The 17469-nt window shown below is 34.0% G+C and overlaps 3 protein-coding genes across 4 annotated transcripts; 2 read left to right on the forward strand and 1 right to left on the reverse strand.

Moving 5' to 3' along the window:
* Positions 1-508: 508 nt before the first annotated feature.
* On the forward strand, positions 509-4906 carry LOC138404229 (uncharacterized). Of its 2 annotated transcripts, XM_069507633.1 has the most exons (8): positions 511-880; positions 1315-1408; positions 2671-2733; positions 2812-2880; positions 2951-3008; positions 3138-3241; positions 3313-3369; positions 3446-4906. In XM_069507633.1, the coding sequence occupies exons 3-8, from the start codon at positions 2691-2693 to the stop codon at positions 3763-3765; spliced, it is 651 nt and encodes a 216-aa protein (XP_069363734.1). In that variant the 5' UTR covers positions 511-880; positions 1315-1408; positions 2671-2690; the 3' UTR covers positions 3766-4906. The 2 variants fall into 2 exon arrangements, with proteins under 2 accessions (XP_069363733.1, XP_069363734.1); XM_069507632.1 differs by having other exon boundaries at positions 509-880; positions 2671-2880.
* Positions 4907-10020: 5114 nt separating this feature from the next.
* LOC117994411 (uncharacterized) lies at positions 10021-13439 on the forward strand. Its single transcript, XM_034982317.2, has one exon. It carries the CDS (start codon positions 10021-10023, stop codon positions 12574-12576), a length of 2556 nt encoding a protein of 851 aa, XP_034838208.1. The 3' UTR covers positions 12577-13439.
* Positions 13440-14967: 1528 nt separating this feature from the next.
* On the reverse strand, positions 14968-15837 carry LOC117994087 (uncharacterized). The gene has a single exon (XM_034981966.2). The coding sequence runs from the start codon at positions 15835-15837 to the stop codon at positions 14968-14970; it is 870 nt and encodes a 289-aa protein (XP_034837857.2).
* Between the last annotated feature and the right edge of the window lie 1632 nt (positions 15838-17469).

The following is a 17469-nucleotide window of genomic DNA, read 5'->3' on the forward strand; positions in this document are numbered from 1 at the left end:
AATTTATTTAATTTTCTAAGACCACTATGCTTCTTACTGCTTTATGGTAAAGATTATTGATCTCAAGAATACCAATTTAGTATATGTTGATTTTTGGATAGTTTAAAGTATAGGCCTTTTTACCCTATCCTAGTATAATAAGGCCTACAGACTGCGTTTTAAAAAAAGTTGTATATTGTTTTGGTTTTAAGCTAGAGAAGCTATTTGTTGTTTAAACTCTGTAGTAATTTAAGTACATGACTGATTAATAATAAAACTTGTTGATTATGTTGGATATTTTTCATTTTTCCCTTACTTAGGCCTTAATTACCTTAGATATAGATGTTGCTTATGAAGACTATGTAATAGTCAGCACAATCAATACTTATAATAAAACTGTAATAATAAATATAGTTTGTAAGCATTGATTTATAAACAGTTTTATTTATTACTTAATAATAACGAAATACCTATTTTAAAGGTAACTTTTTCTAGAGTGGCAACTCTGGTAATGTTTTGTCATTATAACCAACACCGGATATGAATTTAATCAAATAATAAATTAATAATAATTTATTAATTTAATAATTTAATCTACGATAAAGTCTTACAAAACTAATTTTGTATAAAAACTAACTAATTGAATTACTAAGTTTTGCATAGGTCACATTTCTAGACACTTCCTAAAACATTCAGGTAATCCCATGCCTATGTTCTTTGCTACAGATAAGACGGCAAAATATCATAGACTCAGTAGAAAAGAAAAGGAAAAAAAACGTTTCAAGCGACAGTTCATTTCTAACGGTTTGTCGTGAAGTGCTCGTGAACAGTGTTCGTCGTATTGTGGTCGTATTTCACACAATAAAAATTGTTTTGTGCGTATTATCGTTCATTTAACGAGGTAAGTAAATTAATATGTTTTTAAAAAGATTTCACCATAGAACACAACATTTAACTGTTTTCGGAGACTGAAATGTTCGTCTCAAACATTTTGGCAGTGTGAAATCGAATTTTTGACTTCAGTTTTAATACTTTTTTACTCCTACTATCATATTTTTCGAAATTAATAAGTTACATTAACTATTAATCAACCGGAATCAGAAATAAAATTAGCAAAATATGGTTAAATCAAGCAAGGATTGCCAATTTCAAACAGACTGTACTCGTAAGTAATAGTTGGTATGGTATAAGGCTTGGGGCACACCGCGTGATCTGGAAATACGAGCCGAGTTATTTCAACCGGTAGTTGACACATTTTATACGTATACATTTTGTATGTTTTTTTTTTAAATGCTTTGGTGGTAGATCGTGCAATTCTTTAAATTATTGTGATAGGCTCCGAAAAAGAACTATGCCTCCGAAAAGGGTGATTGGTGGGAAGAGGGAGAGGCGGCAAACCACGCAGTGCTCGGAGGATATCCTTTTCTAAGTATGTACAAATAATATATTTTGTTTTTTTGTGACTTCACTTATTAACTAACAAAATGCGCGAGAAGGGTTAACTTTTTAATTTTTAACCGACTTCAAAAAAGGAGGAGGTTCTCAATTCGTCGGAATCTTTTTTTTTAATAATATTTTTTGGGGTCGGTGCCAATGAGGTGCCATTGTAGTCTCGTAAAAATATAAAGTCTAGGCGATTCGCGCAAGTAAAGCTAATTGGCACCGGCACCAAAAAGGTATTATTATGGAACTATATTAACTCTTGTATACAAAATACATTCGGTAATAAATTAAATTATTTTTTAATTTTTAGTGTTTGTGTATTGAAGTCGGTTTTATTTTTTTTGTAAAATTTTTTTTCTTTTGCATGCCTTTCAACTCAAAAGGGTTGTTGGAATTTGTATTGTGAGGTGTCGTTGGATTCGTCTTAATCGCAAAACTAGCACTCGGTACTTATAGAGCAACCTTTATGTTCAGTTCGGAATCAGCGAGTGCAGAGCCTTTGCCAGGTCCATCAAGTGTTGCGACTCCATCAAGTGAACCAGGACCATCAAGACGGTAACATCAACACAAAAATGCTTTTAATATTGAACACATGGCAAATTTGTATCGGATTTCATAATATATTTTTTCAGCTTGGTGGATGAGTTAAAAATTGTGCGGACGGCAAGGGCTCTGGACAAAAAACACGTTGCCATGTTGTCCCCGGAGCAGCGGGCACAACTGGCAACGATGAAAGATAGAAAAGCAAGTGGGTAACTTTAAGTTACCCGACGCTCCGGAGTCAAAATAAGTACTTTTGGATATGTATTTGTATATGTCACCGGAAAATAATACGTACAACCTTAATTTGATCAACTTCCTAGTTAGATGATAAACGGATTTTTTTAAGGGATAGAAATAATAACCCTAATTCAAAAATTTCAAACCCTTAAAATAGCTTTTACTAGAAAGTTGATCAATTTACGGTTCATATTATTTTCCAGTGACATTTAAATATAACATAACTTAGCTTTATTTTTTAATAATGTTTTTCGTTCAGAAAGGGAAAAGGAAAGGGCAAGGGGGAGGGAAAAGAGGACACGAGGCAATGGGTGCCCTGCCCACTCGCACCTAACGTGCCGACTGTCCCACCTGCCAAAATCCAGCAACCTTGGGAAATCCAATCCCAACGTGTTCGTGTCTGTTGTATAGATTATCATATCATTCATCATTCATATTAGTAAATAATCATTGACCTTTTAAACCCAGAAACGGAAGCTGTGGCGGGCATGGCGAGGCAGCCTCCCTTAACCTTCCCTGAGCCTTTACCGGGTAAGATTGATGGTACGCACAGAAATCTGTTTTTGCGTTTGAGCACACTTTACACTGCACCTACTGTCTTTATTTCAGAAACAATTGATGAGGATATAGTTGAGGGCTCGCCTCCTCACGTCGGAGCCATACCAGATCATTGGTTTGGTAAGAAAGTTAATTAGTGTACTTCGTTTAACACAAAAGTCGGAAGACTTATGATTATTATTATTTTTAGGGGTCTCGAGAAAACGTACAACGGACGAAACACAACAAGGAACGCCATCTCAAGCGAAGTAAGTAACAATAAGTTATTGGTTGTATTCAAGTAAGATAAGGTTGTATTCAAGTAAGATTTCATGATCGACACAGTCGAACTAGTCACATTTTTTAAAGAAACATGTTTACTTTTTTGTTATTGACAGGAAACGGAAGTTAGTCTTTACTCCATCCACGGGGATAGTGCAGGCATTGGAGTCGCCCATTAACCCTGTGCCTGTCGAAATAGAGTTCCTGGGATTTACACCTAGTTAGTATTATATTCTTAAGTTTTTTTGAAGTGTTTGTGGACATTGAACTAACCTTTTTAAAATGTTTCAGCGTCTACCACTTCAGCAACGCCGGGATCTGGCAGAAGTAGCATGTCATGCGAGATCGGTTAGTTACAAAATTTAAAATTTGATTGTTTTATGTGCTGCCTCTATTATGTAAATAAAAAAATATATAATTGCAGGAGCCGACGTTGACATCGAACGTGATTTGGAAGAAATCACAGGTCCCAACGTTGGCAGTGATGTTGAAGACGACGACTATGACATGTCACTGCGGCAGCGGGACGTCTTCGAAATCCCAGTGGAATTCGAAGACTCTGAGGATCACGGCCTTGCTGAAGCGGTGCAAAGGATTGACACCGCAGCCGACGTTGCTCTTCGGGCTGTGCCCGAGTCCGAAGACTTGCTTCACTTTGATTGGCGGGGAAGCTTAGAGAACTTCGAAGGAGTGAAGGAAGAGTTTATCGGGCCCTCTGGCCCGACATTTGATATCTCGGGCTAACTCCCTTAGAGATATTTAAAAAAAATTGGGATGCTGATATTGTCACTCACATTGTCCGCGAAACAAATAAATATGCGCGCCAATCGCAGCATGATAATATTTCAAAGCCCAACTCCAGATTAAGTCGGTGGAAAGACACCACAGAAGACGAAATCTGGAGGGTTTTGGGTATTATTATGCTGCAATCTCTGGTTGTTATCAATGTTGAGCGGGAATATTAGTATCCCCAATTAGAAGAGCTCAGAGTTGAGGATTTCGGGGAGCTCATGCCGTACAACCGCTTTTTACTTTTAAAAAGGTGTTGTTAGCACTTCGTAGACAACACCTCCTTGCCCGAACATGCCAACAAACTCCTTAAAGAAATTATTGAAGCAATAAGGCCGGCATACACGGACTGCTCGAGGGGTTAGCCAGTGATCAACATATACGGACCGCTCTTGCAGTCAGAGTCAACAGCTTGAAGCTGCCATCGAGCAACCGCCCGAAGCAGTTGTAACTGCTTGAGCTGTTCATGTATGTACGTACGTTGAAGTTGCAGTCGCAGCTTGGAGCAGGCCATCCTGACTGCTTCAAGCTGTCCGTGTATGGCCGGTCTGTAATGGAAGATTTCTTCTGAGATTAAATGTATCTGATCAAGGATCTGCCAATGTTGCTGCAATAAACTCGTTAATGTCAGACGCAGATCTCCTTCGCAGTGGCAATGATGGGTCGAATGTTAATTATTATTGTATTAATGGCAAAAAAGTATATCATGTTTGATGTTTCACATCTACTAAAATGTCTTCGTAACAATTTTCAGAAAAAAATATACATATTTATACTGGTCAAATTGAAAAGAGATCTATACAAAAACCAGTGTCAAAGGAGAGAGGGACTTCTGGGCCTGATGTTAACAAGTTGAAATATACTTTACAAAAAAGAGTATATTTTTCTGATGTAAAATACAAAAACTAGCTCATTTTGCAATCTACAATCCGAAAAAACTTTAAAATACAGAAAAAATGGAGAAAATCGATTAAAATGGAATCGAATGAATATTTCGCACACTGATAATCAAACCGTCACTAAACAAAATTCGACAAAAATGAGTTAAAAGTGCCATCTATTAACGCTCCCCAAAAACTATAGTTTGCAAAAACACCGACATTAAAAAGTTACATAGAATAGTAGATGTCGTTAGTGTCGCTTTGCCCCCAGGCGCGGGGAGGGCGGGTAGCTTACCGCAACACTGACATCGTCGGTTAAATGGAAAAATGACATTTCTCAAAATTTTCAGAAAGTAAGGTTATCATTAAAAAGAGTCTGTTATCAACATTATTTTTATATGGATAAAAGACACTTTATAAAATTACACGTTAAGCTCACTAGATGTCGCAAGTGTCATTTCGGTACTTTATGTTCATCTGCCATATTGGTTGTAGAATAACGTCACTCTGCCATTTGCAACCCAGCCACGGAACTGAGTACATGTGCGTTTTTATAGAAAATTGTCATTTTTCAAAAAAGTGTTTGGATACGATTGCAAAAGGTAAGAAAAATTTATAGAACAATGTATTTTTTTGAGAAATTACGTTTGTTCTTTAAAATTTAACTGTAATTGTGTTAGTAGCTTATATTGAGAAACGACATTTTTAGAAATGTGACTGCTTGTTGTGAAATGAAGTTATTGATACTCGACTTATTTGTAATTATGACATTTTTCTGTATAGTTTTTGTACATTTAGTATCATGAAGTTCATCAGAAAAATGTAACAATTTCAAATATGACTGTGAATGCTTAGAATGAATATTTATTGTATTGTGTTTTTAAAATAATGACGGTTATCTATTAAAATACATAGTACATTTTAACGTTAAAGTACAAAATTAGTTAAAATGATTGAATAAAAATATTTGATTAATTTTGATTTAACCTTTAGAATAAAAAGATGGGTTTAAAACTTCTTTGTTTTTTGTAGGATGAAGCGTGGTGAAAAAATGGTAAAAATGATTACGACGTCTAAAGAATTTTCTAAGGAGAATCCAGTAGAGTTTAATTCAGTTCAGTTAAAGTCAAATGAAGATCCACAAATATCTGTAATATCTTATGTGCCCGAATTCATAAAACCAGTTACTACAGAGCCCGAGCCAGTTTTTCAAGACCATACCTCAGCTACTGAGGATAAATATCCACCAAACGAAGTATCTACATCTAAATTATGTGAGATTATCGTCGTCGAACCACTGCAAAATAATTTGAATTGCACACGCACTCCTTTGATTAGTTTAAGTAGCAATGTTAAGGTACCGACTCCTATTAGCAACAATTCTTTTTTGGATTTACAAATTATTCCATACCTGCCAAATGATCAACCTGGGCCGAGTACAAATATTATGGAATCAGCTGATGTAAGTGATTCAAAATCAGAAGAAAGTACTAACGTTCTCTTTTCAGGCCAACCCAAGACTTCATGCAATATAATAATATCGGAATCAGATATTTCCTATGAGGACGATGACGATAGTTCCTTCAACTCCATTCCTGATAGTCAAAAGGACTTTTCGTCTAACGACGTAGATAATGACCCTGATTTTATACTACGCAAAGATCTTGCAATGTCATCGACATCTTCGGAAGATGAAATCGCTACAGTGAATGAAAACCTAGAAAATACAGTTGACGATGGAAACAAAAAAGCAAAGACTGGCCGAAAAAGAAAAGCTGTACCGGAAGAATGGAGCAAAAATAAAGCTAAATTATTAAGAAATTCTGGAAAAGCGTATACATCGACATCGAAGTCACAAAAACAAATGCAAGAAAGACAAATAAAACCAACATGCACTGAAAAATGTAAACTGAAATGTTATAACAAGATTAGTGAGGAAAAGCGGAAACTTATATTTATGAATTACTGGAAGATGGGAAATTTAGATAAGCAACGTCAATTTATTAATAAACATGTAACCGCAATAAAACCGAAGTATAGATATATTCGCGAAGGAAGTACAAGAAAAGATTATAACCATGCCTTCAATTTTGAAGTAGACAGAGAAATAATTCGGGTTTGTAAGACTTTTTTTAAAAATACTCTGGGTATATCCGACAGACCGATAAGAACAGTAATTTCAATGCAAAACTCTACAGTTGGAGGGTTTCTGAATGAGGACAAAAGAGGAAAGCATCGCAAACACAATAAGCTTGATGCTGCAATTATTGATGGGATCAAAGAACATATCAATTCTATACCTAGAATTGAAAGCCACTACTGTCGAGCTAGTACGAGTCGGGAATACATTGAAGGAGGTCTCTCTATTGCACAGCTACATAGGGACTATATTACAAAATGTCGATTGGAAAACGTTCCTCACGCTGATTATCAAATATATTACAATATATTTACCAAAGAATACAATATTTCCTTTTGGTCTCCGAAAAAAGACCAATGCGAGGATTGCGCTGCTTATAACAATGCAGAAGATAAAGAGCCGTTAAAAATCAAATATTACTCGCATTTAGAAGAAAAAGATTTAGTAAGAAAAGAAAAAGAGTTAGACAAAGAAAATGCCAATGAAAAATGTATAATTGCCGTCTATGATTTGCAAGCTGTAATGCCGTGCCCAAGAGGTGATGTATCCAATTTTTATTATATATCAAAACTTAATGTTCTCAACTTTACTATTTACGAACTCGGATCCAAAGACGTAAACTGCTATGTCTGGCACGAAGGTGAAGGGGCCAGAGGAGTCAATGAAATAGGATCCTGCGTTTTAAGTTATTTAAGAAATTTACAAGATAAAATCAAAGACGATTTTGATGTCATATTTTATAGTGACAACTGCTGTGGACAGCAAAAAAATAAATATATGATTGCAATGTATATCTACGCCGTAACTTATCTAGAAAATTTAAATTCTATAACCCACAAGTTTCTCATAAAGGGTCACTCACAAAATGAAGGAGATTCCGCGCATTCTGTGATTGAGCGTAACATTTCAAGGTCTTTGAAATCCTCACCTATTTACGTCCCGGAACAATACATAACATTGATCAGAACTGCCAAAAAAAAAGGAAATCCATACAAAGTCCATGAACTAAATCATGAGAGCTTCTTTGACATTAAGAAAATTGCAGACGGTGTCGGTTCAAATTTTTCAAGCAATGAAGACCGAGAAAAGTTAAAGATGGGAGATATTAAAGTTGTCAGAGTGGAAAAAAAGTTTAATGATCGATTCTATTACAAATGTTCGTATAAAGAAGATAGTTTCAAAACTGTCATGGTCAAAACTAGAGCTACCAAGAAAAAAACTAACTTGTGTTCCGAATTACAGCCGCTGTACTCAACAAAATTGGATGTATCTGACACTAAGAAAGCCGGTATACTTACACTAATAGATAAAAACATAATTCCCCGATTTTATAAAAACTTTTATCAAAGTCTTTAACCAAATAATCTCACATTGTTTTTCTTTTGTGTGATACGTTATTTACTAAATAGTTTTTTTTTGGATTTTGAAATCATCTCAAAAACCTATTTACAATATCTAGGTAGACTGAGTATGAAACTTTACATATATTTTGGAATATTTTAATTTTTTTTGAAGAGGCTCTATAACTTTTAAATAAGTAGATACTAATAATATTTTAGTTTTATAATTGATTGGTAGAATCAGTACAAAAATGCATACTAAAGCTAATAATAAAAAATTGATTTACATAAAGGAGAAAACGTTTTCAATATCTTATGAAACATATTTTACAGATTTTACAGTTTTATATTCTTATTCAAAACCCAAAATAAGCAGATTTAAGTTTAAGCTCATTGATCTCAATATTGTTGCCATTGATTTATCTAATAAGTAGGGATTACTCTTAAAATAGAGGTTTGTTTATGATTGTTATTGCATATAATTTTAAGTGGATTTGTAATTATTTGAATACCTCAATTTATAAAAACCATATACTTAATAAAACCATATTTTTTCCATTATTGTGTTACATTTTTACAAAATTCATTCCGCAAAATGTTTTTAATTATGTAGAAAAATGACATTTCTTGCTAGAAATACCTCTTTTTTAGTAAATTAGTTAAAATAACCACACCATCTTTATTTTCATGTAAATACCTTTAAAATGATATATAACACTTACACATAAATATAAAACTCAAAAGGAAAAATTAGTATTAATTGAAGTGAAAACTTTAAATGCTTGTATTGTAAAATTTGTTCTTTTTGAATAACGTCACTTTTCTATTTAACCGACGACATATTTCCATTAGTGACGCGGACGGCGTAATGTTCACGTGGACTCTGTGCGGAAAACGGTCATTTTTTGCTTAAGGACACCTTTCTTCAAAATTATAAGGTAAGTTGAACTAACAATTACGAGAATAACGTCTTTACATAAAAAGTGTCACTTTGTCAATATTTTTGTGCATAATTTGTTGTAATTTTTACCCGCATAGTGTCTCTAAACAAAAAGAATCAGTTTTTCTGTTATTTTTGTGTTTAAAACAGTCAATCACTTACCTGAATACTGACCTTAAACTAAACATGTCAGGATTTCGTTATTTGCGAATTGAACTTCAATTATTTGTTTTTACGAAAAGTGACTCTAAATAAAAAGTGTCGGTTTTTTGCACTTTTTGTATTCAAATAAGCATTATAATTTGAATAAAACGTGCGTTTTGATTCTATCGTAATAATAATATGTTCCTTATTTTTGTTTGATAGAAGTTTTTTTGACTTGAGAAGTGTAGGTACCTACTAAGTACAGTTAAGAAATTCGATTTCTTGACCATTTCATGAACATTTTATTAGGTATTCGCTATACAATAAGGTCGAAAATTTAAAAATCCGTGACTACGATCAGTGAGTCAAAATTTTGTTCAACCCCCTGTACAATGTAACTTTGCGTTTTAAAGAGCTAGTTAGTTATAATTTAGCGATTCGTAAGTAGGTACATAATAATACAAATAAATAAAATAAAAATAATTTTAAACGAGAATTTTTATTTTAAGATGATCTTTTATTTGATTTAAATGGCTTTTGACAACAATGGTTAATACTGTGAACAGTTCCCCTAGCACGAATCTTTACGTAATACGTAATGTAACATGACGTAACGTCAAAAAATTGTATGAAAATCTGACAACGCTCTACTGCGCGTGCACTCGTTAAGATTGAATTACGTTTACGTAAATATTTGTGCTATACAGGACAGTATACATTGGACGTTGTTTTCAATAATATCTTTTATTTTTTACAGTTATCAATATGCCACGTCTCAATCCAAGAACTACTAAATTTAAAGAAATAATAAAGAAAATTAATACAGGTACTACTAGCGATACACCAATGGAAAATGATTCCGACAATAAAGTAATAACCGAGGATTCTGCTAACAAAACTAAGTTAAATGCTGCGGACCAGTCAAGTGTAGATTCTCTAAACTTCAGCACTGTCGTCACACAACAAAGTCGAAATAGGAATAATTCTACAGATTCTGGCAATAGCAACAGATCAGGTAGAGATTTTTCGCCTGCATCAGATGATGATCCAGAGTATAAACTCAGCCCTAATGATCATATATCTTCTGAATCAGACACAACTAAAACACACCTTCCTAAGATTAAGCAAAAACAAAAAACAGTCGCAGAAGTACATAATGTGTCAACACTTAACACTTCTCCTTCGTTATCAAGAAAATCAAGGTCTTCTTCTGCAAAGTCATCTAATTCATCGTCTTCTAGTTCATCAGGATCATCCACTTCATCGGCGTCGTCATCCAGATCATCTTCAACTTCTTCACGAAATGATTCAATGAGTGTGAACTCTAACTCTGCCACGCCATCGAAACGAAACTGTATTTCTCCAAAAGTCTTGTCTCCTGAAATAACGTCTTGTAAATTGAATAAATCTGCCTCTGCTTTACAAATAATAGCTATGGAATATGGGAGTGAATCTTTTTCTGATAGTGATGGCAAAATAATTAATAACATACCCATTTATAACCCATCCTCTTTAAAAAGTTTAGCAATAGAACAAATAAACAAAACAACACATTTAAATAATATCACACCTGAAACTATCTCTGATACTCACTCTGCAACACAAACACGAAAAAGAAAGCGTGGTAACAAAAAAAAACTGGCAAAGTTACTGAGAAATAAGGGATTACAATATTCGTCGTCCTCAAAGCAAAAAAAAGTAATTCCTGAAAGAAAAATAGGGATTCCTTGTGGTATGAGTTGTCGATTAAAATGTTCGGAAAAATTTACCGAAGAATCCCGTCGCTACATATTCAATAATTACTGGCAAATGAGTTCCCTATCAAAACAAAGAGATTTCATTTCTAAACACATGACAGAAATCAAACCGAAATATCAATACAAAAAAATATTCAATAATAGAAAAGCTAAGCACGCATTTTATTTAACAGCAAGTAATGAAAAAAAAAGAGTATGCAAAATATTTTTCAAAAACACTTTAGGCATTAACGATCGCCCAATTCGAACAGTCATCGCAAAATTAAATTTATGTGGTATTGTTGAACCAGACCTGCGAGGTAAACATGACAACCATGGGACCAAAACATCAAGCGAATTATTGGACAGGGTTAGAAAACATATTGCGAGCATACCTCGAATTGAAAGTCATTATTTACGCAAACAGACGACAAGGGAATTTATAGAAGGTGGGAAAACATTAACCGATTTATATAGAGATTACAAAAAAGACTGCGAAATTGAAGGACTTGACTACGTGAAGCTACATATATATCGTAAAGTTTTTAAAGAAGATTTTAATATAAGTTTTTTTGTCCCTAAAAAGGATCAGTGTGAAGACTGTGTGGCTTATGAAAATGCGAACCTTGAAGAGAAAGAAAAAATGAATGAAGAATATACATTACATTTAAAAGAAAAAGAGTTAAGCCGAGAAGAAAAAAAACGAGACAAAGAATTAATTGATGACAATAACATAGTAGCATGTTATGATTTGCAAGCTATCCTGCAAGTTCCTAAAGGGGATGTTTCATCTTTTTATTATAAGTCAAGACTGAACTGCTTGAACTTTACAATTTGTGAGCTCAAAGCCGATTGTACTCATTGCTATTTCTGGACTGAAGTAGAAGGGCAAAAAGGTGCTAACGAAATAGGTTCTTGTGTATTTAAATTCTTACAAAAAAAATCGGCAACAGCATCGTCTGACCTCAACATAATTTTTTATTATAACTGTTGCGGACAACAAAAAAATCAATTTGTTTTTTCCATGTATTTATATGCAGTGGCAAATTTGCCAAACATTGCCTCTATTACCCACAAATTTTTGATCAAGGGTCATACCCAAAACGAAGGGGATTCCGTCCATTCTATGATTGAGCGCCAGATAAAGAAGAAGCTTAGGTCAGGACCAATATATGTTCCTGATCAATATATAAGTGCTATTCGAGACGCAAAAAAAAGGGGCAATAAATACAATGTAGTGGAAATGGCACACCATGAGTTTTATGACATCAAAAAGCTGCAAGAATTCAAACTAACTAAAAATACGGAAGGGGGGGCCATAAAAGTAGGTGACATAAAAGTTCTAAAAGTTGAAAAGTCTGATTCTAACCATAACGTTAGAGCTTTTTACAAAACTTCATATTCTGATGAAACTTTTAAAGAAATTAACTTACTCAAGCTTCGACGGATACAACCTCAATTAGTGCCTTTGTATAATAATAAATTGCCATTAGCTGAAAATAAAAAGAAGGATCTGAAAGATCTTATTAAAAAGAACGCAATTTTGCCTTACTATGTATCGTCTTTTTACAATAATATTTTATAAAATGTTTTTTTTTTGTCATTTTACTTTAGAAAGTTTTTTATGTTTTGTTTTGTGAGAGATTTATTGTTAAATTTAGAAAAAAGCTGTATCTCAATAGAGATGGATGAGTAATTTAATTAGGACTCACAGAAGACTGTTTGCTTTTAAGTGATATTATTATTAACAGTGCCAAAATATTATTAAGTACCTAATGTTATTAGTTCTATGAGAATTTAAGAAAGATTTTCTGACAATTTATTTTCATTGTTTTGTAACTTTAATAAATAAGCATTATCTCTTAGAGATAGGATTAATTTAATTAGAACTCACTGAAGACTGGTTGATTTAAGTAATATTAACATAGTCTTAATATTTGGGCCAATTATTAAGTAATGTTATAAGTTTTTCTGTCAGTGTGATTTACAAACAAGTACATTTTTATCATTATGTGTGAGGCGAGGATGTTAAATTAATAAGTAATTATAGTTAATAAAGATGGTTGATTTCTGCAGTGGTAGTTTTAATTAAAAAATCATTATTTTAATTTTTGTTCCTTAAATTACTAAGAATATAGAGACATTTTAACCTAAATGTTTTAGATAACATATGAATGAATCTAATGAAAAAGTGACACTTTCAAAAATTTTGTGGAAAAGTGACACTATTTCTGGAGAAAAATTAAAATATTTCATAAAATAAATATAAATAACAGCTATAATTAATAACAAGGAGCACTAGGCTAGACACAAATATTATTCACTTAAAAAAAATGTTTTTTTTTTACATTTTGCACAATATGCAACTGTTTCTTTAATTAGTAACTTTAACATCATTTTCTGAAAAATCGTGTTTTTCGTTTAGTGACGGTTTGGTTATCAGTATGCGATTTGATCGATTAAAAAACATTAAGATCTAGTTGTTTTATTTAAATAATATTAGTTAGGTGCATATTTGAATTTCGAATGATTATATTATGAATAAAATATACAGGTTGTCCCAAGAAGTTGGTTGTCCAGAGGTAGAACAACACTAGGGCTACCTGAATTACCCCCATGTATGTTCCGTGATTTTTATAATGTTGGTGTCCCAAGGTGGTTCACTCACCTCAAGACTGTAAAATGCAGCATTGGAACCACTAGGACATAAGTGGCAATGAACCATGTTGACAACTATGTTCAGAAGTAGACATTTGAGACGTTGACTAACTTGGTAATACTGACCCATTCAATTATTATTTGTCATTTTCATGGTCTTCAGACAGACTTTACTAACAATTTGCTCAAATTTAGGTAATAGAAACCTAAGTTTGGGCAAATTCACTTATTCATTTATTTTTGACACTTTGTCAAATATTTGTATTGGTCAAATTGAAATGCAAAACCAGAGTCACATTGCTCGGAGAGCGATGGATGTTGGTGTCCCAAGGTGGTTCAATCACCCCAAGACTTTAAAATGCAGCATCGGAACCACTAGGACAAAGTGGCAATGAACCATGTTGACGACTATGTTCAGAAGTGTACATTTGAGACTTTGACTAACTGACCCATTCAATTATTATTTGTTATTTTCATAGTCTTCAGAAAGACTATTTAGAATTTGCTCAAATTTAGGTAATAGAAACCTAAGTTTGGGCAAATTCACTTATCCATTTATTTTTGACAATTTGATATTAAATACTTGTATTGGTCAAATTGAAATGCAAAAACCAGAGTCACATTGCTCGCAGAGCGATGGATGTTGGTGTCCCAAGGTGGTTCAATCACCTCAAGACTGTAAAATGCAGCATCGGAACCACTAGGACATAAGTGGCAATGAACCATGTTGACAACTATGTTCAGAAGTGGACATTTGAGACGTTGACTAACTTGGTAATACTGACCCATTCAATTATTATTTGTCATTTTTATGGTCTTCAGAAAGACTTCATTAAGAATTTGCTCAAATTTAGGTAATAGAAAACCAAGTTTGGGCAAATTCACTTATTCATTAATTTTTGACACTGTCAAATATTTGTATTAGTCAAATTGAAATGCAAAAACCAGAGTCACATTGCTCGGAGAGCGATGGATGCTGGTGTCCCAAGGTGGTTCAATCACCTCAAGACTGTAAAATGCAGCATCGGAACCACTAGGACATAAGTGGCAATGAACCATGTTAACAACTATGTTCAGAAGTGGACATTTGAGACGTTGACTAACTTGGTAATACTGACCCATTCAATTATTATTTGTCATTTTTATGGTCTTCAGAAAGACTTTATTAAGGATTTGCCCAAATTTAGGTAATAGAAAACCAAATTTGGGCAAATTCACTTTCTTTTTTTGTAGTGGTTGAATTGAAATGAGTAGATCCATACAAAAACCAAATAACGACACACAAACAGAAAATAATTCTTAAAATTTAAGAAATTACCTATCCTTGTTCTTCTTCTCCGCTCATGTAGTCACATTCTTGTGAATCATGTGAGTCAGATTCCGAATTTTTTTCATAGTCAGTTGTGTCTGAGTCACTATCATTTTCAGTGTTAATATTAAACGACTCGTCAATCAATCTGTCTCTGTGCCAGTATTCCTCTTCTAGCTTCTTCACATGATTTATCTCCTTTCTCCAGTCGTCAGCAGTAATCGACTGCAAAACTTCCAGAGTTAAAGACTCTATTTCGCTTTCTAGCTGATCTACATTTTTCTCAGAAACTCTTTGCTTAACAAGATTCCAAATGTACTCGATCGGGTTTAGGTCACAGTTATAAGGCGGCAATCTCACTACTTCATGACCGTGGTCACCCAACACATTATCTGTTATATAGTTTTTCTGCTCTTTATGGCTTTTTATAATCAAATATAATTCCGGTGTCGTGCAATAGTCAGGAAACTCAATATTGCGTGCTCGGAGCCATTCCACCATTACTTGTCTTCTTGAACCCATGTTAGGAGTGGCTTCCTCTTTGTTGTGGTGAGAGGCATTGTCCATAACAATTATGCTATTTGGAGGTATGTTTGGTACAAGTTTTTCTTTTAACCATTTAGTGAAATTTTCAGAGTTCATCCGATAATGATCCCCAGTTTTGGCATCGGCTTTAAACATCAACAGTGCACCGTCCACAAATCCGGTTTCACTCCCAGCATGAACAATAATCCAGCGACGACCAGAGCTAACATTCTTTTTCACTCCACTGTCCGTAGACTGCCAACACCTTTTAACAGCGTAAGGCGCATGAATCCACGTCTCACCTATGAAAATTACAGTTTTTTTGTCAGCCCCTAGCAAATCATTAGCCTTCATACGGCGTAAATAAACAGCCCTCCAAGCTTGAATACTAGGTCTTTCAACGAGAACGTATCCTTTTTGATAGGATTTCTTAAATCGATAACCCAGTGAATTTTTCATTATCGATCGCAAAGTCGTCTCACTTCCACTATAATCCAGATATTGTTTAGCGGCTGCCATAATTTTACGCATAGTGGGAATTTCTTTTCCCACAGTGTACATAGAATTAATGATATTTCTTAGAGCTGATAGTGCAAATTCATCCAAAAATTGCTTTTTGCCCCGCTTTTTTTTGACTGGCGTTTTTATTTTACTACCACTAGCAATGGATATTTCCTTTTCGCGCCTTATTTTTGCTACGGTATTTTTAGCTACCCCTGTGGCACTCAGTACACGCTCCGTGACCTTGGTTTTATTTTGAAGTAGTTGTAACATTTCCAATAAAACTTGCTTCGGAATAACCACGTTTGGACTGCTGTCAGAGGCATTTTTGAGCGATTGGTTGATATTCTGAAGTAATACTTTTGAATCCTCCTTCTCTTTTACAAAATAATTGTCTACTTTAATAATAATCTCTCGGGCACGACTATCAATTATTTTCCTACTCATATTTAAAGCAAAAGGAAACAACAACTAAAATAAATTAACAAAAAACTTTAACAATAACAAACGAAAACGAAACAAAATGTGTGAATTTGCAATTATTTAAAACACGTTGCGCGTACTCTACCAACAGTTAGCTATTAGCCTATTATATCAACGGCACTGGTTGCTCGACAATCGACATTTCGGTGACTGTCCTAGTGCTGACAAGTAAAAATCCGAAAACTGAATTTGAGGCCTTCACAAAAATATTAAAGATTTGTGTTGTTAGACGCTACTGTGATGCGTCAAAATGGCGCCTGAAATATTATTGATTTAAAAAAATTTGAAAAACATAAAACATAATACCTTTGATATATCAACAACTGCGAGACACCGTAATAAACACGAAATAAGTTTCGATTTTAAGAGACATTCGATAAAATAGATTCAGCTTATTGCGACAATTCCAAAATGGAGGGCAAGCCGCAAGGCCCAAAAGACAATATCCTCTAGTTAAGTCGAACCACGGCAAAACACATGAAATATTAATTCAACTTACTTACTTAAAAGCTTTATACACAATTAATACAGCAAATTCAAGTTTTTGATAAAAATAACGCTTAAAATTCCCATACAACAGAGATTCACCATTTTACACCAAAACACGCCGCCGGCAAAAATCACAATGAAAAATTGCAATTTTCACCATAGAGCATAGAAAAAGTCTACAACATACACTGATCTCTACTAATACAAGTACGCTGGACCTGTTTTACAAGCAACTTGATTTTGATTCTGATGGTCCGCCAAATGCTTGGGACCAACAGTAAACAGCAAGCGTGGGGACGGGTGTAATGTGTATGCTTGTCAACGCTATGGAGCGTTCCAATTGGCAGGCAAGCTAGATGATGACACCATAGATGTGGTGTTTGCCGATACTTGCTGTATGTTGTTTGCTACAAGCATGCTTATCATAGTGTTACTTCATGCTTAAGCATGAAGTAACACTATGATAGCAGCTGCAGCAGTGAGTGTAGGTACTTGTAGCTATATTTCAATGAT

The sequence above is a fragment of the Maniola hyperantus genome, chromosome 26 (assembly GCF_902806685.2).
Source record: "Maniola hyperantus chromosome 26, iAphHyp1.2, whole genome shotgun sequence".
NCBI classification, from domain to species: Eukaryota; Metazoa; Arthropoda; class Insecta; order Lepidoptera; family Nymphalidae; genus Maniola; species Maniola hyperantus.